General features: G+C 40.8%; 1 protein-coding gene across 1 annotated transcript; it reads right to left on the reverse strand.

Annotated features, from left to right (window-relative positions):
- Positions 1-1,314: 1,314 nt before the first annotated feature.
- On the reverse strand, positions 1,315-9,212 carry LOC117074256 (3 beta-hydroxysteroid dehydrogenase/Delta 5-->4-isomerase type 1). Its single transcript, XM_033195498.1, has 4 exons — positions 9,094-9,212; positions 8,735-8,965; positions 4,611-4,775; positions 1,315-2,545 (listed from the first exon to the last, which is right to left on the reverse strand). Exons 2-4 carry the CDS (start codon positions 8,877-8,879, stop codon positions 1,734-1,736), a joined length of 1,122 nt encoding a protein of 373 aa, XP_033051389.1. The 5' UTR covers positions 8,880-8,965; positions 9,094-9,212; the 3' UTR covers positions 1,315-1,733.
- Positions 9,213-25,941: the final 16,729 nt, after the last annotated feature.

The following is a 25,941-nucleotide window of genomic DNA, read 5'->3' on the forward strand; positions in this document are numbered from 1 at the left end:
GTGCTTACATATAAGTCAACATGCAACTAAAAGGCCTAGAGAATTGCTCTAATTGAGGAGGCAGTTATATATCCTGACCCAGCTTCCAGGTTTGCTTTCCTTTTGTTGCTAAAAATCTGGCCTATGTCCCTATATATTTTATTTTTTCTCTTTCTCTCTCTTTCTGGTTTCCTCTCATGTTCCCTTCTTCTACCCCACACCTCCATTTTTTAAAAAATTTTTTTATCTTCATGGGACAAGACTTCCCAGGAATAAACCTTCCTAGCAAGATGAGACATAACCTCCCAGGAATGAGCCTTCTTAGTGACATGGGACCTGAACTTCTAGGAATAAACCATCCTAGCCACAAGAAACCAGCAAAAAAAAAAAAAAAAGAAAAAAGAAAAAAAGAAGAAGAAAAGAAAAAAAAAAAAAAGAAAAAAGAAAAATAGAAAGAAAAAGCAACCAGAGGCCAGGAACGCATGTCTTTCAAAATACAATACTTCGAAAGAGTTTAGAGAAAAAAAAGAGAGAAAATGTGAAAAAAAATTAAATTATGGGACCCCAAACTCATTTAGCCAAAGGGAAAAATCAAGCTGGGAACTGGGTAATGCAAACCTGCCTCCCCCTTTTGGTGCCTAAATAAGATGGCTGCAAGATAAAAAGCTACACGTCTCCCCCATATTTTGCCCGCAAGGAATTTCCTAGTGAGCTGTTAAAACTTCACCACAGCAATGCAAATTGATAGCTTATCGCTACAGGTGCAGTCACCCCAGACACAAATACCTATCTGATTGTTCCTCTACCCCATTTTGTCTGCGTTATTTTATGTACAATGCAGATTCCCTGCATTTTCTCTCTGCCCCTACTGTTTATGTCATCTTACGTAAACAATGCAGATTCACTGAGCCAGACAAAGGCATGAATGCCTATTTTTTTCCTACTATCCCCTACATAACAACTGTGTGCTTCTCAGTATCCCTCTCTTTTCCCCCTTTGAATTGGAGCCCTCAAAATCATCTTTGGAGAAAGGAATAGGCCTGTCTCCTGGGCACATCTTCAAATAAATCTCTTAAAATGATTGAGACTTGTCATTTTCCTCAATTGACAGGCTTCTGATGAGTATTAAATGAGATAATATATGTCATATGTAGGTCATTTCATACATGCCTAAAACATAGTAGAGCTTATTCAGTATTCATCTGCCCTTTCTGTACCTCCCACTACTCTGTCCACCTCACAACCCTGGTTTCATGCTAGTCTTCTAAGTTGGAGACGGTGATAGTTGCAAATGAAAGGAAAAGGATGAAAGTATGTATTAACAGAAACCATGCCTCTCTCCAGGTTAAGCATTAAAACATTTATTGCTCTTTACATTGAACTGTGTGAAGTAATAGGAGATGAAAGAGAAAAGAAATGCTTTCTCATTTAAGAGGGGAAATGGAGCTCTATTAGTCAAAAGAGAACCTCAAGTTAAAAGTGACCACAATCGTTCAGAATCAGCCACTGAGATTGGGTAACAGCAAATCATATTGTCTGTCCTCTGGTATACGATTAGGACAGAAAGCTTCTGGTTGGGCCAGTGACTGTGCAGATTTTGATGACACAACGAAGACAATAAGTTGGGCATTGTGTGAAAGGGAGGCAGCAGGATCTGGGCTTGTGCCCTTGTCACCTTCTGTATGAAGCCAGGAGGGTGGAGCTTGATGACATCTCCTAACAATACCCACAGGCACATCTCTGTCATCCTTAAATCACTGAGTCTTGGACTTCAGGGTCTCCTTGTGCCGGTCCACAAGGGAACCAACCCACTCCACGGTTTTCTGCTTGGCTTCCTCCCAGCTGTAGAGCGGCTCATATGCCAGATCTCGCTGAGCCTTCTTGTAAGAGAAGGTGAACACGCTATTTGACAATGTCACTGTGTGGCGGTTGAAGGGCGGTTGATAGGAGTAAACTGGGCTGAGTAGGAAGCTCACTGCTTCCAGCAGGAAGCCAATCCAGTACATCAGGGATAAAGGAAGGCTCCATCTGGAATCAAGGCAGAGGCCAAACTCTTTGCTCAGGATGTAATTAAGGTTATCATAGCTTTGGTGAGGCGTGTCATCTGAGATGTAATAGAACTGTCCTTGGACACTTGGGGCCTTCTTGGGGTCCCGCAGGGCCCTCAAGGCCAGAATGTGAGCCCAGGCCACGTTGCCAACATAGACTGGGTTGACTGTGGAGAACTTGCCAACACTTGACAGGATCCCATTGTTGTTCAGGGCCTCATTTATACTGGCAGAAAGGAATGGGCCTCCTTCCCCATAGATATACATGGGTCTTAAGGCACAAGTGTACAAAGTATCACCATTTTTCAGAGTCCACCCATTAGCTGCCAGCACAGCCTTCTCAGCAAGCTTTTTGCTGTATGGGTATGGAGCGGGCCATGTGTTTTCCAGAGGCTCTTCTTCGTGGCCGTTCTGGATGATTTCCTTGTAGGAGTTGGGCCCGGCTACTTCTAGGGTACTGGTGTAGATGAAGACTGGCACACTAGCTTGGACACAGGCCTCCAACAGGAGCTGGGTACCTGCCCACGAAGAGCATGATGTCAGTGTCAGGAAATATCCCAAAGAAGCTGCAACCACGTGCACAGATCCATGTGCCCCACTCCCCACTCCCAAGTGCAGTGGTTATAACAGACTCAGGGTGTATTCTTCTGTGGCTCTGACTGAGATTGGGTCATGATACAGCCATAGGAAAAACACAAAAATAAAAAGAAACTGACATTTGGTTTCTAGAAAGCAAGAATTTCTAAACTTTCGGGTTTGATGGACCTATGTTTGTGTGGTGTGTGTGTGTGTGTGTGTGTGTGTGTATATATATACACTTTAATTTTGGAAAAGGACCTAGGATAATCACTTTATATTTTGCCAAGTAAGGATATTGAAAAAGTATGAGTTGTCATCAATACAATTAAAGACAGATCATTTAAAATCTAAAAAATCTGAGAATATGAACAGTCCCAGTCAGTCCTTAGGCAAGAAAGGACAGTGAAAGAATTTGCATTACACACACAAATTCACAGTTGAATATAGGCAAGATACATTCTTAGATATACATAGAATTGCTGGTATTTTTCTCATTTTGCAATGGATTAATAAAACTTTGTTACAAAGACCATCTCTGGAGTCAATGAGCAAACAGTGGGTTATGGGGAGATGCTGGAAACCCACACTCTTTTTCCTGATTGTGTGTTCCTTGGGAAAGCAGCTTCTAATTCTGGCGATGACTCTGTAACAGTTATATAAAGTGGGGGTGATAAACTTTCCTTTAAACCCTGCCCTGGCGTTTCCTGTGGAGCCTGGTGGAGAACTGCAGAGAGGAGTGTGGGCTCTGCTGATAACACCTGCACTGGGAAGACCTGTCAGCATGCCCTGAGCTGTGTGGAAGCAAAGTTCATGGAGGTATCTGGAGTGCCTTCCCTTGAAGAAGGAAGGGATTTCCTAGGCTAATGATCATTTTTTATTTACTTATTTTTGTATTCTTAGCCATTTTTAAAGTCTCTCTGCAATTTGAGTTTCTGGAGAGACAGCCTCATGAAATGGCCATCATTGTGAAGCATTTTCTAAGTCTGGGAGTGATAACGGTTTTAAGAAACAGATGCCTCTAACACTTCCCCTGTCATTTGTTATCCCCTGTTTTTGGGAGCTGTGGAAAGTCAACATTAAAACAAAAAACTGTTTACTCTTAGCACACTCCTCGAACTGTAGTGGTACTTAGGGGTATGGCTATGTAGAAACTGGTAAGGGTTTTTTTTTTTTTAGGTAGTGCTAGAGACTCAAAAGCAATTAGTTGCTTTATAAGAATTTGAGTAGACTGAATGTGGAGGGCCAGGCCAGCGGTGGGGTGCTGTGGTTTGAAGAGACTGGGCTCTGGGAGTCAGAGGGTGAGACTGCATGGCAAGATTCCTTAAAAAAAAGTGGATCAAATGAGGGTGCACTTTGGGCACCTGGCTGGAAATGGCTCTGTAATAGTAGGCCCTGTGGTGAGCTGAAGAGATTATATTCTGGACACTGGAAACTCTTATTGTTAAGAAAATATTGTGGGAAGGCATGTGCTGGATAATTCTGTCCTGACAGGCCTCTGTGAACCAGCTTCACTAGTTCTCTCGAGAGGACTTCTTCTTTGAGGTGAGCAGGAGGGCTCTGAATGTTCTCATCAGCCTGCACACAAGATTCAAAATGATGACTATGGTGGCACCTGGAAGGTCTGATACTGGCCCGGGGAGCCAAGGAGTAGCTGGATATCTTGAGTTTGAAGTTGGAGTTTAGTTGACTTTTGATTGGGGCCACAGTAGAAAGAGCTTCCACAGCCTTTGGAGTCACACAAGAGTGAGTTTAAAGTCTAACGCTCCTACTTACTTACTTAACTGTGGGGCCTTGGAAAAGTTACTTGCTGTCTCTCAGCCCTAGTTTTCTCATCTAAAAAACTGAGGATACCAGCCTGGAACTCCCCAGTCAGTAGTGACCAGCAAAGGCACTTGGCCCAGAGCTCAGCAGGTGTTCAATGGAGTGACTTCTCTTCCCTTTCTTGTCCTTCTTTCTGAAACTCATTTAACCAACTTGCTTTATCTCCTCCCCAGGCTACCGTACCTTTCACATTGACATTCATGATGGACTCTCTGTGAGTGACACCAAAGACATCAATGATACAGGCGGTGTGGATGACGACCGAGACGTCCTGGCAGGCTCTCTTCAGGAATGGCTCATCCAGAATGTCTCCTTCCAGTACAGTCAGCTTGGTCTTGTTCTGGAGCTCTGTGTGAACACAGGTCAGGTCATTGGAAAGCTTTCAGGATCTGGTTGGGAAGTTTTCTGATAAAGATGATGTTACATAGGTGTTCCAGGACGGTTAGAGCGGGGTGTTAGAGTGGAGGGTGTACATTCCATAAAAGGAACAAGCAAACAAAAGCACAGAAATCAGCATGTGTAGCAGTTTATTGGGAAAGAGCAAACATCTGTTTCTACCCCATCTTATTCCAGAAAAGTAATGTGAGAAGTGAACTGTCACATGTCCCTGGAATATAAGCATTGCTAGGGTCATGGGAGACTCACCAAATTTTTATGGAGAATAGAGTGATTGTGGAGAGTTGGGTATAAGAGGGAAAGTTTGAATTTAATTCTGTAGGTAATGAGGAATCACGCATAGAATTATGATTTTGGGTCTCCAGCACCATGTCAAAGAAAAACCCTTATTTTTGTTGGAATCAGTAGAGAAACAGGCTGGGCACAGTGGCTCATGCCTGTAATTCCAGCTCTTTGGGACTCTGAGGTGGTGAATCACTTGATTTCTGGAGGTGGAGGTAAGGCTGCAAAACATGGCAAAACTCTGTCTTTACTAAAATTACAAAAATTAGCCCGGCATGATGGCAGATGCCTATAGTCCCTGCTAATCACAACCCTGAAGTGGGAGGATGGATGGAGTCCGGGGGGCAGAGGTTGCAGTGAATTGAGATTATGCCACTGTACATTAGCCTCGGTGGCAGAGAAAGACTCTGTCTCAAAATACTACTACTAATAATAATACAAGAGAAACAGATGCAGAGTAGTGGCATAGGAAATTTACCTTGGCTTGAGGATATAAAACGGACTGGTATAGGGTATAGGAGAAATCCCGGTGATCAAGAGATTAATCAGAATGTCTGTGCCAAAGCTTAGACGAGGGCTGGAGGCAGGGTCCAGCAGTGGAAGCAGAGGAGGGGAGAGATACACCAGGTTTGAATTTCAGACCTTACCTTGAAGTAGGTCCTGGTACCTACTGGATCTGGGCTGAGAGGAAAAGGAGAAAAAATCACCCCTATGGTTTCCTGCTTGGGCAATTGGGAGGAGAGTGGAGCCAATACTCAGGAATTGCAGATGGGCTCAAATGACGAATTTCATTGAGAAATTTTTATCAGATATCATAAAAAGCAGATAGCAATGCGGAAAATGAGTTAGCCACTGATGAACTAACATCTCAGCTGTCTAGTGTCTAGCCAAGGGCAGCAGATATAACATCCATATCTTCAGGCTCCTCTGAAATCCACAGGCAGTAACGCTGCCAGTAAAGTTGTCACCTAGAATTAGCCCCAAAATGAACACCATGCTACATGGAGCTCAGATAAATACTCTACACTCATTTGTGCTTTATGATCTGCATACAGCCCACAGCTTGCTTCTTTCCTTTTACAGCTATCTCATGAGGTAGCTATTCTCAGTCCTACTTTATTGGTGAGGAAACTTAGGCTCAGAGAGGTTAAGGGACAGATCTAAAGTCAGTTTTCTAGTGAAGGCTCAAATCTGCCCATCCCACCTGCCATTTTTGGACCCTGTGCACCAGGTGCAGGAATAGCTGTTTAGAATCAACTTTTCTGAGAGAGTAAGAATAAGCCAGTTTAACTGAAATTGCCAACAAAGGCCAAAGAACAGTGAGAACAAAATTCGGAATGAAAAATTAAAGGCTGGAGAAATTCCTTCCTGGGGTACAGGTGGGACCATTTGCTCTCCTGATGCTTCTGCCTCGTTTTGTCTACTCCTAGCCCCTTCCCACTGTCAGGCAACTCCAAGAAGGCCCTGCAATGGTGGAGTCAGGGAAGAGGCTGCTGGGAAGGAGGTGGATGTGAGCCCGAGAGCGGAATTTTCTCTGGTTGTATTTCCACCTCTACCTTTTCTACTCCCTTCTCTGCTTCTCCTTTACTGCCGACTTTAGACAGACTAGCTCAAAGGAGTTACCATCTCAAAGCGAAAGAAGTCCAAAGCTGATAGAAAATGACTCTTCCCCAGTGAGTTCCCAGGGATCTAGAGAGACCAGAAAAGGGAACTTGACCAGAAAAGGGAACTTTCTTGATGGAGCCGTAGCTCCCTCCTTCTCCAAGGCACTGTGGACTTGGCAAGTGTTTTATGTAGACTAAATGCAGTTGCTTTTGTGGTGTGTGTTGGGCTGGAGGGAGGCTCAGAGAAGCTGCTAGATAAACTACTGCTTAAGGGCACCGACGCTGCACTAGACTGCCTGGGTTCAAATCCAGCTTCGCCATAATCTAACTGTGGGACCTTGGACAAGTTGGTTAACCTCTCTGTGCCTGTCTCCTCACCTGTAAAAAAGGAGGATAATAATATTACCGATCTCATAGGGTTGTTATGAGGAGTAATGAGTCTGCACATACAAAATCTTTAGCACAGTGCCTGGGCACAGAAAGAACACTGAAAAGATTCTCTGTTTTTATCTTCATACAGACCTCTGCCCATCTATTATATCCCCCGCATTTTCACCATAGGAAAACTGTTCCTCTAGGCTGAGCATTGCTTTTTCCTGGTATCGATGTTAGATTGCAAATATTGCTGAGACATAAGGAGTACAAACATTTAATAATTGTCATTTGTTAATATTTATTTCTCAAAGACACCATTAGAACAGAGAGTGGAGGAAATTGGACATTTGAAGAGGTCAGAGAAGAGTGAAAGAAGAAGAGAGTGTCAAGGGCAGCTTCTGTGTGAACAGGGAAGGAACTTCTAGGCAGCCAGAACCTGCATGAAGACACATAGTTCACCCAGTCACCTGGATAGACGGTTAGAGTGGGGGTGTTAGAGTGGAGGGTGTACATTCCATAAAAGGAACAAGTAAGCAAAAGCACAGAAATCAGAATGTGTAGCAGTTTACTGGGAAAGAGCAAACATCTGGGAGGAGGACAGAGAAGTGGTATGGGGCACACAGAGAGGCAAAGGGAGAGACTGAAAACCTACTTTGCCAAGGATTAGCCCCAGGGTCAAGTGATGAAGCCTCTGGAATGAAGCTCTGGTCTGAGCTCTGCTACACATTAATCAGCTGTTTTTGGCAAGTTACTTTATGTTTCCAGAACTTGATGGGTTCATTGTCCAGTTGGAGGTGACCCCTTTTCTACCTTCCTCACAGGATTATTTGCACAAAGAGTTACTACAGCAAAATCTGCAGTCAATTTCTTTGGGATATTGAGCAACAGAGACAAACGGTTTTTTAAGAAAGGCTATGTATGAGAAATATGAATGAGGCATGCTGGCCTCATACTGCCTTTTACTCTGTCTCTGCTCTGTGCTGTGCACCTATGCACGCTTTCTTTTTCTCTCTCTCACTGATGATCTCTCTCACTCTCGCTCTCTCTCTCTTGCTGATGCTCTCTCTCTCACACTATCTTTCTCATTCATTCTCTTTCTCATTCTCTGTCTCTGCCTTGCTTTCCCCCTCATTTTCTTTCTCTCTTTGACACACACATGCACTTACACACACACATGTACCTTCACTTCCTTTTATTTTGCCTTCACTAAAGATGCTAAAGAAGTTATAAAACGAAACAAAGCCTGGGGTAGTCTAGAGAGGCAGGGACCCACTGGTGAGGTCTCCAGTGTAATGGTGTCCTTTGTGAATGTTGTACAGCAATTGCCAAGACAAAAAGCTTCAGAACATAAGAGTTGTAGACAAGAAAGAGAACTCATGTGTGATTTTCTAGAAGAGAAGAAAAGGGGCCTTGAGGCTGACATGGCTGCCTCTCAAGTTCTAGGTCAGGGCCAGAATCCAGTCTCTGGACACCCCATCCAGTATCTTTTACACTATACCATTTTATACTGTTTCCTTTCTGATGACTTTAGATGTGTGATTGGCTTTCATTTGGCTACAACTTTCCTTAACTTGTTAGACAAGGTCAACCTCCCCACCCCCGTGCGGAGTTTAAGATGGAGCCACAGACCCATGACTCAAGTTTACTTACTGGAAAATTCCTCCCTCAGCTCTGGTCTGAAGGCCTTGTCCAAGACCCTGATCTCCTTCAGCTCCTTCTCCTCCACCAAGAGGCGGACAATCCTCTGACCCAGAAACCCTCCTGCTCCTGTCACAAGGCAGCTCCAGCCCGTCATGGCCAATCCAAAGTAGCAGGAATCACTCGCCAGGAAACAGAAGATGCTGGAGAGCAGATCTGATTCTAGTGTGACCCAGAAGAGGGCTAAAAACAGAGGTAAAATGGTTATACACTCATGCAGATGCCTTATTTTCCTCCACCCCATTTTTTACAAAAATTCCATGACCCCACTACTGCCAGGAGTAGTTGAAAGAAAAGGAAAAAGCTCTAACCGTAAGTTAGATTGTTAAAACCTGGACAGAGGAGTTGGAGTCCTCATTGCCTCATCCCTGGAGGAAGGACTGGAGCTTTATGCTCTGTGGCTTCTGGCTCAGCCCTTGTCACCTTGAACTCCTGCCACATACTCATTGCTCCCTCCTCCTCCAGGATCCCTTTTCTCAGAATAATAGTGACCTTTAGGTTATATCTCTAATTCTTCCCAGGAACAGGAAGAGAAATCCAATCTTAAGGGCGCAGTGTGATAAAGAGTCTTGGGTTTAGCCTTAACAGAACACTGGTTACTTGATACCAGCTCTCTGGGATCCGCAATCTGTGTACTTAAACCAAACTGGGAGAAGTCTCCAAGGGCAATGTAATTGTCCTTGTGCAGTAATTCCACCTGGGGAGAAATCTATGTTAGCCCATTATCGCCTCTCTCAAAATGTCGTTTGAAATGTTGCTGCTGTCTTGCAAAGTTTAGAAATTTACAATGGTGACAGCTCCAATCACTAAGTTTTATGTGAAGTGACTTTCTTTTCCACCCAATATATCCAAACCTCAATTGCAATTTTTCTCTGGAGAGCTCTGAGTTCCTAATGGAAGAACCTCATTGAAGGAAAGGTATCTAGTGATAACGAATTAATTATATGGCATGCCCAATGACTCTAATCATAGATATTTGCACTTATCTTATATTTTTGGCTGCAAAACCATTCTTAGCAAATTGTTGAACTGAAGATTCTGTGAATGCTTCTGAAACCTATGCCCCAGTCTGCCCAAACACCACTGCCATAAACCCCCCAAGACACCTTTCTCTACTTAAAAAAATAGAGATGTAGTTTACATGCATTATAAGGCCCAGATCTTAAGCGTTCAGTGTACACACTTAAGTGTTCAGTGTCAATGAAGCTTGACAGTTATATATGTCCATGTAAGTACCACCAAAAAGAAGATATAAGCCATATCCTTCACTCCAGAAAGTTTTTTTCTGCCTGTTCTTAGTCAATTCCCTGCCCTCCCCTCAGTTTACCTGGTGGGCAATTACTTTCTGATTTTTATTCCCACAGAATTCCCATTTTATTCCTATATTTTCCTAATTTTTGTTCTAAGATCTCTGTGGTTCTGGATATATATTTAAATATAAAATCATTCTGAACTGAATTTTTGTGCATGGAGCACAGAAAAATTGGCCACTGATTGTCTCTGTTGTTTGTTCATTTTCTATTTTATGTTTTCATTATTTTTATTATTGGCTTATATTTATTAACTTTGGGTTTATTTTACTCTTCTTTTTCAGGGTTCTTATGATAAAAGCATAGATAATTGACTTTACTCCTTTGCTCATTTCCACTATAGGCATTTAAAGTTGTAAAATCCTCTCTAAACACTATGTTCGCTGTATCCAACATTTTGATTACTCAGTCACTGACGTTTTGGATTTTTTTCTTGTGATGTCTTCTTTGACCCAAGTGTTACTGAGAAGCATGTTGCATGTTTTCTAAAATTGATTTTCTAGGTATCTTATTGTTATGGACTTCTAATTAAATACTATTGTGGGTGGAGCATATACTCTGTATGATTTTGATTCTTGGATATATACTGATATTTGTTTTATGGTCCAGCATATGGTCTATGTTGGTGAAAATGCCATAAGCACTTGAAAAGAATGCTTTCTGAAGTTGTTGGAAGTAATACTCTACAAATGATTTAGCTTGACACCCCACTCTGTGTCTTGTCTTTCTCCTGTGTTGTAGACATTCACCTTCTACTTGGAACCTGGCTACCAATGCTTCAAACATACTTGCCTAGGAAAGGTTGGCCCTGTGATGCAAGATGTAGCAGCTTGCCCTCTGAAGCTCTCAGAAATAGACACAGGCCCTGGGTCTTGCTGAGACTTGTGGAGTGCTATCTGAAACCATCCAGGTGCATCACACACCATGCCTGCTGTATCAGAAGCTGAAGTGCACCTTACAGACCCCCATCACCTTCAGGGTGGGAATGAATGTTCCTTCAGCTGTTGAGAATTCTGGAGGCTCTTAGATTTCAGCCAGTGTCTCTTGGAGTCTCTGAGTAAAAGCAATAACTGTAAGCTTTCTTTAAACCCATAAATATTTTGCTTTCTTTAGGAGAGTGAGCAGTAAGACAAAGAGCAAGGCTGATGGGGGCCACTCTACCAACTTTCTGTTTTTAAAGAGCTTTACTGAGGTATAATTGACATATTATAACATTCCGCTGTTTTAAGTGTACAGTTCAATTATTTTCAGTAAAATTTTAGACTTGTGTGACCATTACCATGATCCTGTTTTGGAACATTTCTATCTTTCCTAAGAAATCCATCATGCTCATCAGTCGCCACCCCTTATTCCTAACCCCCCAGCTCTAGGCAGCCCCTATGACTTCCTGACTCCACAGATTTGATTTTCTGGACACCATATAACTGGAATCATGCAATGTGTGGTCTTTTGTATCTGCCTTCTTTCACTTAGCTTAGTATACTCATGTGGTTCCTTTATGTTGTAGCACATATCAATATTTCATTCCTTTTAGGTGGCAACTTCTATTAAATTGTATGGATGGCTGCCATCAGTTAATTGACTGATAGATATTTGTGTGTTTCCACCTTTTTTTTTTTTTTTTTTGAGACAGAGTGTCGCTTTGTCACCAGGCTGGAGTGCAGTAGCACTATCTCGGCTCACTGCAACCTCTGCCTCCTGGGTTCAAGTGGTTCTCCTGCCTCAGCCTGCCGAGTAGCTGGGACTACAGGTGCACGCCACATGCCCAGCTAATTTTTGTATTTTTAAGAGAGACAGGGTCTCACCATGTCAGCCAGGATGGTCTCACTCTCTTGACCTCATGAACCGCCCGCCTCGGCCTCCCAAAGTGTATTATGGATAAAGCTGCTATGAATATTCACAGTCATGTGTTGCGTAGAAATACATTTTTATTTCTTTGAGGTATTCAGGAGTAAAACTGCTAGGTCATATGGTAAGTGCATCTTCAATGTTTTAAGGAACTGCCAAAAGGTTTTTAAACATGGTGGCCTGTCCCATCAACAATGCATAAGTATTTTAATTTTCCCACATCGTTGTGCTTTCACTTCCTCCAATTGTTATTGTCTTTTTTTATTATTGTTATAGCATTCTAGTTGGTAAGAAGTGGTGTCACATTGTAGTTTTAATTTGCATTTCCCTGCTGACTGATGATGCTGACCATCTTTTCATGTACTTTATTGGCCATTCCTACACCCTTTTGGTGAAATGGTTATTCAAATATCTTGCTCATTTTAAAATTGGGTTATTTATCTTTTTGTTATTTAGTTGTGAGTGCATTTAACATTCTGGATATGAGTCCTTTATCAAATATATGATTTAAATTTTTTTCCTCCAGTCAAAAGTGGCTTATCTTTCCACTTTCTTATTGATATCTTTTAACATGCAAACATTTTTAGTGTTGATCATGTCTCAGTTTTCAACTTTTTTCCTTCTACCAGGAAAATTTGGGCTTTTGCGTAATCCAATGTCATGAATATATTAATTTCTGTTTTCTTCAAGAAGTGTATAGTTTAACCCTTACATTTAGGCCTACAATCCATGTTGAGGGAATTTTTGCTTATGTGTGAGTTAATGGCCTAAATTTGTACGACCAATTGATTTTGACAAAAGTAAATTCAATGGAAAAAAAAGACAGTCTTTTATACATGCGATCCTGAGACAATGAAATTGTCCACATGCTCAGAGAAGGTCAACATGCTGTGTAAAGTGATGCCCATCTGAGTTACCACCTATTGGCATCAGAATTTGTAAAGAATTTCTCAATATGATAATCATGGGTTAAATAATATTCTGTATTACAGAAACTCACAAAGATTACTGATTAGCAAAAGAAGAGGCGGCATGATTTCCCCATCGTCTTATCTTATGCTGATGCATAAATTGTTAGGAAATTGCTGGGCTAACAGTGTGAGTCTTCATTCAGTGTAGGAACACTAGTCTCCCTTATTATAACTTTTTATGATATAAGAACAAGGACACAGTTTTATCAAGGGAGGAACACAGGCTGTTGGCGTGAAACAGTCTGGATTTATGTGCCAGCTATTCACAAGATTGTCTGGGAAAATCAACTGCCCAGCACCTAGAGTCCTTGGGACTCATGCAAATAGTTTCCTTTTTCTTAGGGGAGAAAGCCACCCATTCTACAGGGAGCTATATTAGGCACAGTCCCTCATGCTGGGAAAAGGAAAATCCCTCTTCTTGGCCAGCTTATTAAAATTCTGTGTTACTTTAGGATAATTACACCCCTTGTGCTAGTCCTAGAGAGGTCAATTTGTATGTGAGAAACATAGAATAATTTTTAAAGGCACAGAACTAGATGAAATAAGCTAGGGTAATAATATTCATGGATAAAAGGAAAAGTTTCTGGACTGAATCCTGGAATAGACATATCAACATTTAGAGGTTGAAAAGAGGAGGAGGGGCCAGCAAAAGATACTGAGTGGAAGTGGGTGGCAGGAGAAAAATTAGGAGGGGATGGCATTGTAAAAGTCAGCTGGAGAAAGTGTTTCAAGAGGAGTGTGGTCCACTACGATGGATGCTGCTGATGCATCAAATACAATAGGAAGAGAATGGACCATTGGTTTCGGCAACATGCTAAGTAATTTGGTAAGAGCAATTTCCTTGAATATTTGGGTTGAAAGTTCAACTGGAAAGTACAACACACAATTCATCTGCGCGTTGAGGAGTAGAAGGGAAAAGTGAAGAGAGTGACCATTAAAAATAGTATCTGTTCATCAAGAAGTTGTACCATGATGATCTCAGTAGAAAGGTGTTACGGCCAGTGGAGTTGAGAGTTCATTTTTGTTGTGTTGTCTTAAAACTGGACTACTCCTTTATTGATCGTTAGCACCGTGTACAGAGTAGAAGTTCAAACATTGTTGAGTGTTTGACTAAATAAAATGTCTATGTCTCATACATCTTCTTATTATCATGAGAATTTTCACTACATCTGACATGTAATAGGAACTTAATAAATGTTTATTTAATAAATGAATGGAAAGATTAGTGAACAATCAAGGACTCTAGAATGTCTTAGTGCTTTTGAAACGTAGTGCTTATGAACTAATACATAAAAGGAAATAGAAGAGAACAGTGACCACACAAATGAAAATACTGGAAAGTTTCTCATACTAATGGCAGACTGGGACCATTGCCCAGGCCAAAGCTGTTTGCCAAGGAGAAGCAATTTTCTTCCCATTCAGAGGATGGATATGAGTAGGTTCCCAGGTATTTGAAGTGTATTGGAAGAGCCAGTTGTTAGAAGTAAGGAAGAATGGGCCATTCCCCACACCATACAGGTAGAGCTGGGGCCAGAGCTTTTGGTTTATATGAGCTCAACTTTGCTGTCTTTCCCAGAAGGCCTTTGAAATGAGGAAGGAGAAGGGTTTAGTAAAATCTCATTTCCATTTGCTACTTACTATGCTGTCTGCCAATTATCTTGGTGGGGGAGGTCACATAGATGGCATTCAACCAGGTGCTCCAGAGGCTGACAATAATGGTATGATAGCCAGCCACCATTGATCTCTACCTCCTGGTATTCACACCCTTGATTTGTTCTTTTTGCTTAGTCTTACTTTGGCTATGCAGGCTCTTGTTTGATTTCATATGAATTTTAGGATTGTTTTCTCTAGTTCTGTGAACAATAATGGTGGTATCTTAATGAGAATTGCATTGAATTTGTAGATTGCTTTTGGCAGTTTACAATTTTTTCACAATGTTGATTCTACCCATTCATGAGCATGGGATGTGTTTCCATTTGTTTGTATTGTCTATGATTTCGTTCAGCAGTGTTTTGTAGTTTTCCTTGTAGAGGTCTTCCGCCTACTTGGTTAGGCATATTCCTAAGTATTTTATTATTATTATTATTATTATTTTGCAGCTATTATAAAAGGGGTTGAGTTCTTGATTTGATTCTCAGTTTGGTAGCTGTTAATATATAGCAGAGCTACTGATTTGTGTACATTAATTTTGTATCCTGAAATTTTGCTGAATTCAGCAAATGATAAAAGGACAAGGTCTTTTATAATTTCCTTAAATTTATTTGAGATTTGTCAGTTCTAGGAGCTTTCTGGAGGAGTCTTTAGGGTTTTGTAGATATACAATCATATTGTCAGCAAACAGCAACAGTTTGACTTCCTCATTACCAATTTGAATGCCCTTTGCTTCTTTCTCTTGTCTGATTTCTCTTGCTAGGACTTTCAGTACTATGTTGAATAGAAGTGGTGAGAGTGGGCATCCTTGTCCCAGCTCTCAGAGGGAATGCTTTCAACTTTTCCCCATTCAGTATTTTGTTGGCTGTGAATCTGTCATAGATGGCTTTTATTACATTGAGGTATGTTTCTTGTATGCCAATTTTGCTGAGGTTTTAGTCATAAAGGGATGTTGAATTTTGTCAAATGCTTTTTTTGCATTTGTTGAAATGATCATGTGATTTTTTTTGTTTTTAATTCTGTTTATCTGGTGTATCACATTTATTGACTTGTGTATGTTAAACCATCCCTGCATCCATTGTATGAAATGCACTTGACCCTGGCAGATTGTCTTTTTGATATGCTGTTAGATTCAGTTAGCTAATATGTTGTGAAGGATTTTTGCTTCTATGTTCATCAGGGATATTGCTCTGTAGTTTTCTCTTTTTTGTCATGTTCTTTCCTGGTTTTGGTATTAGCATGATACTAGCTTCATAGAATGGTTTAGGGAGGATTAGCTCTTTCTCGATCTTGCGGAACAGCGTCAATAGGATTGGTACCAATTCTTCTTTGAATGTCTGGTAGAATTCCGTTGTGAATCTGTCTGGTCCTGGACTTTTTTTTATTGTTGTTGATAGTTTTTTTTTTTTTTTTTTTTGAGACAGAGTCTCGCTCTGTCGCCCAGGCTGGAGTGCAGTGGCCTGATCTCAGTTCACTGCAAGTTCTGTCTCCTGGGTTTACGCCGTTCTCCTGCCTCAGCCTCCCGAGTAGCCAGGACTACAGGCACCCGCCACATCGCCTGGCTAGTTTTTTTGTATTTTTTAGTAGAGATGGAGTTTCACCATGTTAGCCAGGATGGTCTCGATCTCCTGACCTTGTGATCCACCCGTCTCGGTTAACTTTTCATTCTCACTCCTTATTATTGGTCTGTTCAGGGTTTTGAATTCTTCCTGATTTAAGCTAGAATGGTTGTATCTTTCCAGGAATTTATCTATCTCCTCTAACTTTTTTTAGTTTATGCACATGAAAGTTGTTCACAGTAGCCTTGAATAATCTTTTGTATTTCTGTGGTGTTGGTTGTAATATCTCCCATTTTGTTTCTAATTGAACTTATTTGGCTCTCTTCTTTTCCTGGTTAATGTTGCTAATGGTCTATCAATTTTATTTATCTTTTTAAATATCCACCTTTTTGTTTTATTTATCATTTCTATTTTTTGTTTCAATTTCATTTAGTTCTACTCTGATCTTGTTTTTCTTCTTTCTTCTGCTGGGTTTGGTTTGGTTTGTTCTTGTTTCTCTGGTTCCTTAGGTATGACCTTAGATTATCGATTTGTGCTCTTTCAGATTTTTGATGTAGGCATTTAAGGCTGTGAACTTTCTTTTTTAGCACTGCCTTTGCTGTATCCCCAGAAGTTTTGATATGTTATGCCACTATTATCATTCAGTTTGAAGAATTTTTTATTTTTGTCTTGATTTCATTGTTGCCCCAATTATCACTCAGGAGCAGGTTATTTAATTTCCATGTAGTTGCTTGGTTTTGAAGGTTCCTTTTGAAGTTTATTTCCAATTTTAGTCCACTGTGGTCTGAGAGTGTACTTGATATAATCTGAATTTTCTTAAATTTATTGAGATCTGTTTTGTGGCCTATCATATGGTCTGTCTTGGAGAAAGTTCCATGCACTGATGAATAGAATGTATAGTCTGAAGTTGTTGGGTAGAATGCTCTGTAAATATATGTTAAGTCCATTTGTTCCAGGGTATAGTTAAATCTATTGTTTCTTTGTTGACTTTTGTTTTGATGACCTGTCTAGTTCTGTCAGTGGAGTATTGAAGTCCCCTACTATTATTGTGTTACTGTCTATCTCACTTCTTAGGTCTAGTAGTAATTATTTTATAAATTTGGGAGCTCCAGTGTTAGGTGCATGTACATTTTGGATTGTGGTGTTTATCTGTTGGGCAAGGCCTTTTATCATTATATAATGTCCCTCTTTGTCTTTTTTTTTTTTTTTTTACAATTCAGTTAACATTTATTTTTCTTTTTTTTTTTTATTATACTTTAAGTTCTAGGGTACATGTGCATGACGTTTATATCATGTATAACTCCCCAGTGCAATCCCTCCCTCCTCCCCCCTCCCCATGATAGGCCCCAGTGTGTGATGTTCCCTTTCCCGAGTCCAAGTGATCTCATTGTTCAGTTCCCACCTATGAGTGAGAACATGTGGTGTTTGGTTTTCTCTTCTTGTGATAGTTTGCTAAGAATGATGGTTTCCAGCTGCATCCATGTCCCTACAAAGGACGCAAACTCATCCTTTTTTATGGCTGCATAGTATTCCATGGTGTATATGTGCCACATTTTCTTAATCCAGTCTTTGTCTTTTTTAACTGCTGTTGCTTTAAAGTTTATTTTGCCTGACATACAAATAGCTACTTTTGCTCACTTTTGGTGTCCATTTACATGGAATGTCTTTTTCCACCCTTTTATCCTAAGTTTATGTGAGTCCTTATGTGTTAGATGAGTATCCTGAAGGCAGCAGATACTTGGTTGGTGAATTCTTATCCATTCTGCAATTCTGTATCTTTTAAGTGAAGCATTTAGGCCATTTATATTCAACATTAGCATTGATATTTGAGGTACTATTCTATTCATCATGCTATTTGTTGCCTGTATACCTTGGGGTTTTTTTTATTGTATTTTTGTTTTATAGGTCCTGTGAGATTTATGCTTTAAAGAGATTCTGTTTAGATGAATTTTCAGGATTTGTTTTAAGATTTAGAGCTTCTTTTACCAGTTTTTGTAGTGGTGGCTTGGTAATGGTGAATTCTCTCAGCATTTGTTTGTCAGAAAGATTGTATCTTTCCTTCATTTACGAAGCTTAGTTTTGCTGGATACAAAATTCTTGGCTGATAATTGTGTTGTTTAAGGAGGCTGATGATAGGGCCCCAATCCCTTCTGCTGAGAAATCTGCTGTTAATCTGATAGGTTTTCCTTTATGGGTTTTGTCTATCAGGAAAAAAACACCTGGTGCTTTTGCCTCACAGCTCTTAAGATTCTTTCCTTCGTCTTGAATTTAGATAACCTAATGACAATGTGCCTAGGCAATGATCTTTTTGCAATGAATTTCCCAGGTGTTATTTGAGTTTGTTGTGTTTGAATGTCTAGGTCTCTAGTAAGGCCAGGAAAGTTTTCCTCGATTATTCTCCCAAATAAGTTTTCCAAACTTTTAGATTTCTCTTCTTTTTCAGGAACGCCAATTATTCTTAGGTTTGGTCATTTAATGTAATCACCAACTTTTTGGAGGCTTTGTTCATTTTCTAAATTCTTTTTTCTTTGTCTTTATTGGATGGGGTTAATTCTAAAACCTTGTCTTTGAGCTCTGAAATTCTTTCTTCTGCTTGTTCAATTCTATTGCTGAGACTTTCCAGTACATTTTGCATTTCTCTAAGTGTGTCCTTTATTTCCTGAAGTTGTGATTGTTTTTTATTTATGCTATATATTTCACTGAAGACTTTTCCCCTCATATCTTATATCAATTTTTTTTATTTCCTTAAATTGGACTTCACCTTTCTCTGGTGCCTCCTTGATTAGCTTAATAATCAACCTTCTGAATTCTTTTTCAGGTAAATCAGAGATTTCTTCTTGGTTCAGATCCATTGCTGATGTTATGATTTTTTTCGGGGGAGGGGGTGGTGGCAGATTGTTTAAAAATGTTGTTTTGTCATATTACCAGGATTCTGGTTCCTTCTCATTTGGGTAGGCTATGTCAGAGGGAAGATCTGGGGCTTAATGCTGCTATTCAGAGTCTCTGTCCCACAGAGTATTCCCTTGATGTATATTCTCCCCCTTTTCCTAGGGATGTGGTTTCCTGAAAGCTGAACTATAATAACTGTTATTTCTCTTCTGGATCTAGGCTCTGGGCTAGTACTGGGGGTTGTTTGCACAGAGTCCTGTGATGTGAACCATCTTCAGATCTCTCAGCTGTGGATACCAGCACCTACTCTGGTGGAGGTGGCAGGGGAGTGAAATGGACTTTGTGAGGGTTCTTTTTTTTTTTTTTTTTTTTTTTTTTTCAGACGGAGTCTGGCTCTGTCTCCCAGGCTGGAGTACAGTGGCCGGATCTCAGCTCACTGCAAGCTCCACCTCCCGGGTTTACGCCATTCTCCTGCCTCAGCCTCCTAAGTAGCTGGGACTACAGGCGCCCGCCACCTCGCCCGGCTAGTTTTTGTATTTTTAGTAGAGATGGGGTTTCACCGTGTTAGCCAGGATGGTCTCGATCTCCTGACCTTGTGATCCGCCCGTCTTGGCCTCCCAAAGTGCTGGGATTACAGGCTTGAGCCACCGCGCCCGGCCTTTGTGAGGGTTCTTAGTTTTGGTTATTTAATGCACTGTTTTTGTGCTGGTTGGCCTCTTGCCAAGAGGTAGCACTTTCAAGAGAGCACCAGCTGTGGTAGTATAGGGAGAATCAGGCAGTGGGCAGGGCCCTAGAACTCCCAAGAAAATATGCCCTTTGTCTTCAACTACCAGGGTCGGTAGGGAAGGACTATCAGGTGGGGGCAGGGTTAGGCATGTCTGAGCTCAGACTCTCCTTGGGCGGACTTGTTGCAGCTGCTGGGCTATAGGGTTATGGTTCCCAGGTCAATGGAGTTATGTTCCCAGGAGAATTATGGCTGCCTGTGCTGTGTCATGCAGGTTGTCAGAGAAGTGGAGGAAATCTAGCAGTCATAGACCTCACCCAGCTCCCATACAACCCAAAAAGCTGGTCTCACTCCCAGAATGCCCCCACCCCAACATCACCAAGTTTGTTTCCAGGCAGTGTGTCAGCAGGGCTGAGACCCTGCACCAGGCTACCAGCCTCCCATGAGAAAGTAAGCCAAGCTTTCATACCTTCCCGCCTGTTGAGTCTGCATATCAGATTCACACCCTCCTCTGAGTTTATTTGTTTGGAATTGTTACAAAATCAGCTGAAAGTTTCCTTCTCCCTGTGGTCTTTTCCAAGTTCCTCTGGCAGCCCTTCCCAAGGACCTTTGTGAGACAAGTCAGAAATGGCTTCCCTGGGGACCCAGAGAGGCCACAGGGCTTTTCCCACTGCTTTCTCTACCCCTGTGTTTTGCTCAGCTCTCTAAATTGACTCAGCTCCAGGTAAGATCAAATCTTTCTCCCATGATCTAGATCTTCAGGTTCCCTACTGAGGGTGTGTGTTTGGGAGTATTTGATTACCCTTTTCTCACTTTCACACCTTGGACATTCAGAGTGTTTGTGCTCTCTTCTGACTTCTGCAGGAGCAATCTGCTTCCTTCAGAGAGTCTGTGGGTTCTCTCAGCTTTCCTGGTATACCCCTGCAGTAGTTCTGGAGCAGAAGTTCATGATGCAAGTTTCCACATGCTGTTCTGTCCGTCCAAGTGGGAGGAGCAATTTAGTCCTACCTCCTATTAGCCATTTTCCCTCCACTCCAGACATTTATTTTAAGGAATAATTAGTTAATATCAGACCAAGAGGTCATATGGGATATCTCCTTGCTCACAAAAAGCTCTACATATGAGATCTAATATATTAATTGAACCCTTTATTATGTATCAGGAACTTAACTGTATTATCTCACTTAATTTTTTAAATGGGCTTTATTTTCTATAATAGTTTTACCTTCACAACAAAACTGAGGGAAAGTGTAGAGAGTTCTCATGTACTTCCTACCCCCACACATACATAACCTCCCCCACTATCAACATCCTGCACCAGAATGGTACCTTTAGTACAATCAGTTGACCTGTATTGTCACATCTTTGTCACTCAAAGTCCACAGTTTACTCTTGGTCTGGCACATTCTCTGAGTTTCGACAGATGTATAAAGACATGTAACCACCGTTATAGTATCATCTGCCCTAAAAATCCTCTGTGCTCTGCCTATTCATCTCTCTGTTCACCCTGACTCCAACAGCCATTGACCTTTGTACTGTCTCCAAGGTTTTTCCTTTTCCAGAATATATGTATTCAGAATAACACTGTATGTAGCCCATTCATATTGGCTTCTTGCATTTAGTAAAATACGTTTAAATTTCCTCCATGTCTTTTTATGGCTTGATGGTATTTTTCTTTTTTTAAGCACTGAATAATATTCCATTGTCTGGATGTACCATAGTTTATTTATCCATTCACCTACTGAAGGACAATTTAGCTGCTTCCAAGTTTTTATAATCATGAATAAAACTGCTATGAAGATCTAATCTAAAAGTAGGCTTTGGTGTGGAAATAGATTTCCCAATTATTTGTGTAAATGCAATGGAGTATGATTGCTGGATCATATGGTAAGAATATATTTAGTTTTATAAGAAACTGCCAAACTGCCTTACAAAGTGTCTGTACCATTTTGCATCCCACTAGCAATGGATGAGTGTTCCTGATGCTCCACATTCTTGCTAGCATTTGGTGTTGTCAGTGTTGTGGATTTTGCCATTCTAATGGGTGTGCAGTGGTATCTCATTTTTGTTTTAGTTTGCAATTCTCTAATAACATACAATGTTGAGTATCTTTTCATACTTTTTTTTGTAATCAATATATATTCTTTTGTTAGGTGTCTGTTGAGGTCTTTTGCCAAACTTTATATCAGATTGCATTCCAAATGTAAGACATTTTTAGGAGTTAAGAGATTGCTTCTGAGATTTCATATGCATCTCTTCAGTTTACTGTGGGCATTCCTTTTTCCACGTTTCTGAGCAATAGAGAACAACCTTTTGACATTATCTTGATAATATTCTGGCTTATTTCCCTTATAATTTTGGATCTAGCCCTCTAAGCCCAGACAAACTGAAAATATTACACACTTGTATCTGGGAGCACAGCTATCACCAGGTAGATTTATACAGAAAACTTCTACTACTTTCTCTTATAAAGTAAGCTAACATCATTGTCTGTATATCACATTGCTTTAATACCATATGCTCATGTGTTTGTTTCACTCTTATCCCAAAACTATCTGTAATGTCTCCCACAAGTCTTCAGCTGATGATTTCAGGGTTGAAAAGATAACCTTAAGCAGACAATTATGCCTGCATTAAAAAGTACCTGTAATAAAAGAAACTGGGAAATTTTGCAACGTGATCACTAGCCAACATGAAAGCATGATAAAAAATTGATTTATGAGACTGCGATTGGGTGTTTGGAGGGGTGGATATTATCCTACTTACGTTTTCTATAATGTCAAGTTTTATCTTCTAAAGCTCTATTTATTTATTTACTTAACCACAAAAAAATTTAGTACTGAGATGTTCTTATCTTTTTTTGATGTGAGGAGAATCATGAGACGGTAGTTATAAACTTAACACAAATGTAACGAGGCTGAGAAACTGATATCTGACAAAGAGTTCTATGGTCTAGAAGTGAAATTCCAGAGAGTAAAGTTTTAGAAAGGGCACCAAGTCCCACTGTCTCTGTGGCTGATTTCTGGTGGAGGACAAAGGTATGAGGGCTGGGGAACAGGCCAGAGAGCAAAGTTTGTCTAGGTTTGGTCATATGCTGGTGAGACAGCTCTTTCATGAGTTTGCCCACTGTCTGAGGCAAACTTAGGGACCCCTGGGTAAGAGAAGATTTCCTAGACTTAAATCTCTGCCATTAGTTTAGCTCTTTAGTACTTTATTGAGAAAGCCTCCATCTATCCACATCTATCCAGTGTGACCAGAATAAAGGTTTCTCCTTTCTAATTTACTGTGGAAGAACTGGACTAGTCACTATTACTTTGTTTCCAGGGTCCCTGAATCTCTTATCTGAAAACTCTCTTTCTGCTACTTTTCTTGGAAGTCAGTGCATTGCATTAGAATAACATTAGTCAATGCGTCATAAAATCCTGTAACATCCTAGTTCATGAGAATGAATATTTTAGGCTTTCCTTTGCTCCTCTGTTCTGTCTTGTCTCTGGCCTTGGCAGTGTGACTCAAAGTAAAAAAAAATATTCCCAAAGTCCATTGCAGCGGTGCATGAGTTAGGTTACACCAAGATGACCCTTGTCCCATATTCTTTCTTGATCTCGTGAAACTGTATGGTCTGAAGGTGTTACCTCCAAATTCATATGTTGAAACTTAATTGCCAATGTGATACTATTTAGAGCTGGGGTCATTAGGAAGTTATTAACATATGAGGACAAGGCCCTTATGAATTGGATTAGTGACCTTTTAAAAGGGCTTGAGGGAACTAGATGGCCCCTTCCATTCCTTTGCCATGTGAGGACACAGTGTTCATCTCCTGCAGAGGATGCAGCAACAAAAATCCATCTTGGAAGGAGACTCTGGGCTTTTACCAGACTTACCAGCCTCCAGAACGTGAGACATAAGTTTCTATTGTTTTTAAATGATCTGATCTCATATATTTTGTTATACTAGCACAAACAGACTAAATCATGAAGCTTCTATTTTTTATAAGTCACATGTTGCTATGCAAATCAGGGTTTGAAGGTCATCTACAAGGCCCATGGTCATCTAGGTCTCCTGTCCCATAATGCAATTGTGACTTACTGTGTCATCCAGACACTCATCCCTAGATATGTGCTTTCTTAGTATGTCCCTAAACTTTCAGCACAAGCACTCCATCCTGGCTGCCAGATTAAAGACCCCTCCTTGATCTCAAATTATCAGCCCACCAATGCAGCAACCAATTTGACACTTGAGTAAAAAGTTAAGGCCTAACACTGGGATCATGGTCAATTTCCCTTTCTTTTTATCAACCCACTAACAATTACATCTAATTTAGCTTTCTGAGCCCCTTTGCAATGACCATGATTCTCCAAAGTATCCGCTGCTCTTCCAAGTATTCTAACAACATCTGCTTTTTTTCCTTTGCATCTGGTTTCTTTATGCTGCACTATTTAATAGACAGTATGATTTTTGTTGGGGCATATTTTATAAGTATAGTTCTTCTGTCCAGAGTGCAAAATTCCACAGTTATTTCATAGAGATCTATAGGATGTGCAAAATTGTATAATCCACTGGCTGTTTCAGTCATTTCTGATCTGCCTGTTTAAGATCTTTTGTTCTGAGAAGAATCAAAGGGTCTTCCTTGAGTCACACACTTTATGAACTTTTTTTTAAAGGGACTGCTGATTTGAAAGTTTGGGTGTTCACTTCTCCTGAATTATGGGTTCTGAATTGCAGTTATAGGCAAACAGTTTGTATGACCCTACTTCATTTTCCTTTTTCTAAATACGTGGGTGGTGGACATCCTATACATATATTTGGGTTAAGCAAATAATCCTTAAAAGTTATTACCAGGGAGACTGCCGTGGGACTGCATTCTCTTTTGGTGTTTTCCATGCTAATGTTCCTTTGACCCAGCTCTTGGCTCTGTGGGTTAATCTGGGAAAAAGTGGACCTGTACTATGGCATGGGTTCATGCAGGAAAGTTTCCAGTCAAGGAATGATAGAAGACTTTTCAGGTCTGTTGGCTTAGGTAGTGACCCATTCTGCTGGGTTCCATCCTAACTCACTGTTTTCCTCCTCTGACTGCTATAATTCTCCAGATGTGCTGATGTAGTTTGATCCAGCTTTGCCTTCATAGATTAATTTATTTAATAAATACGTATGGGCCCTCTATGACATTGGACATGATTCTAGGCTTTTGGGAACGTAGCAGGAAGCAAGACGGTCTAAGGTCCCTATGCAAGTACAGATAAACAATAAAGTAGACAACTGATAAGTTGCAGGTTGTGGTAACAGCTAGGAGGGGAGAAACAGTGTGATGTGATGAGTGAAGCAGAGTGTTTTCAGAAGAGGATGGTCAGGGATGTCTCACCTCATCAGGGTGGTGACAGTTCAGCTGAGATCTACATGTCAACAGAGAGCCAACCATGAGAAGGTGAGGAACACCATTTTATGTAAAGGGAATGGTAAATGTGAAGATCCAGAGGCAAGAAAGTTTTGACTGTTTATGGAATAGAAGGGAGGCCAATCTGTCTGTGGCATTGTGAGTAGAAAGGAGAGTGATGAGGAAATGCATTGCAAGGATGAGCAGATCACGCAGTGCCCGAGAGAGCTGGAGATCAGTTTAGAGTGTATAGCAAGTGGAATGGGAAGCTATAGAAAGGTTTTAAATAGGTGAGACATAGGATTTGATTTTACTTTTAAAAACTCTCTCAGGCTGTTGTGTGGGAACAGAGTGTGGCAAGCAGCAGGAGAGATGATGGGGAAGCCATTGCTGAAGTTATTAGTTTAGACATTGATATTTTTTCTTTAACCTTCTTCTTCTTTTTCTTTTTTTTGGTTTTGTTGTTGTTGTAGTTTTGAGATGGGGTCTTGCACTGTCACTCAGAACACTGGAGTGCAGTGGCATGATCTTCAACTTCCCAGACCAAGTGGTTCTTCTACCTCAGCCTCCTGAGTGGCTGGGACCACAGCTGCACACCAGCACACCCGGCTAGGTTTTTAACAAATTTTTAAATTTTATAGAGGTATCCCTATGTTGCCCACAGAGGTCTCAAAATTCTAGGCTCAAGTGATCCTCCTGCCTCAGCCTCCCAGAGTACTGGGATTATAGGCATGAGCCTTCACGCCCAGCCATCTCTAACCTTCTTGATGTCTTCAAGTGTCAGATCTTATTCAGCTGGGTATCCCTGCTCTAGAAATCTATTCAAGCTGACTACTG

This window comes from Trachypithecus francoisi, unplaced genomic scaffold, assembly GCF_009764315.1.
Source record: "Trachypithecus francoisi isolate TF-2019V2 unplaced genomic scaffold, Tfra_2.0 Lachesis_group5, whole genome shotgun sequence".
Classification (NCBI taxonomy): domain Eukaryota; kingdom Metazoa; phylum Chordata; class Mammalia; order Primates; family Cercopithecidae; genus Trachypithecus; species Trachypithecus francoisi.

Excerpts from the sequence above, each read along its gene's own strand:
- LOC117074256 (XM_033195498.1), bottom strand. The coding sequence starts at position 8,879 with ATGACGGGCTGGAGCTGCCTTGTGACAGGAGCAGGAGGGTTTCTGGGT. Across the intron at positions 4,776-8,734 it reads GCTGAGGGAGGAATTTTCCA|AGCTCCAGAACAAGACCAAG; the intron begins GTAAGTAAACTT and ends GTGTTCACACAG. Across the intron at positions 2,546-4,610 it reads CATGAATGTCAATGTGAAAG|GTACCCAGCTCCTGTTGGAG; the intron begins GTACGGTAGCCT and ends CTTCGTGGGCAG.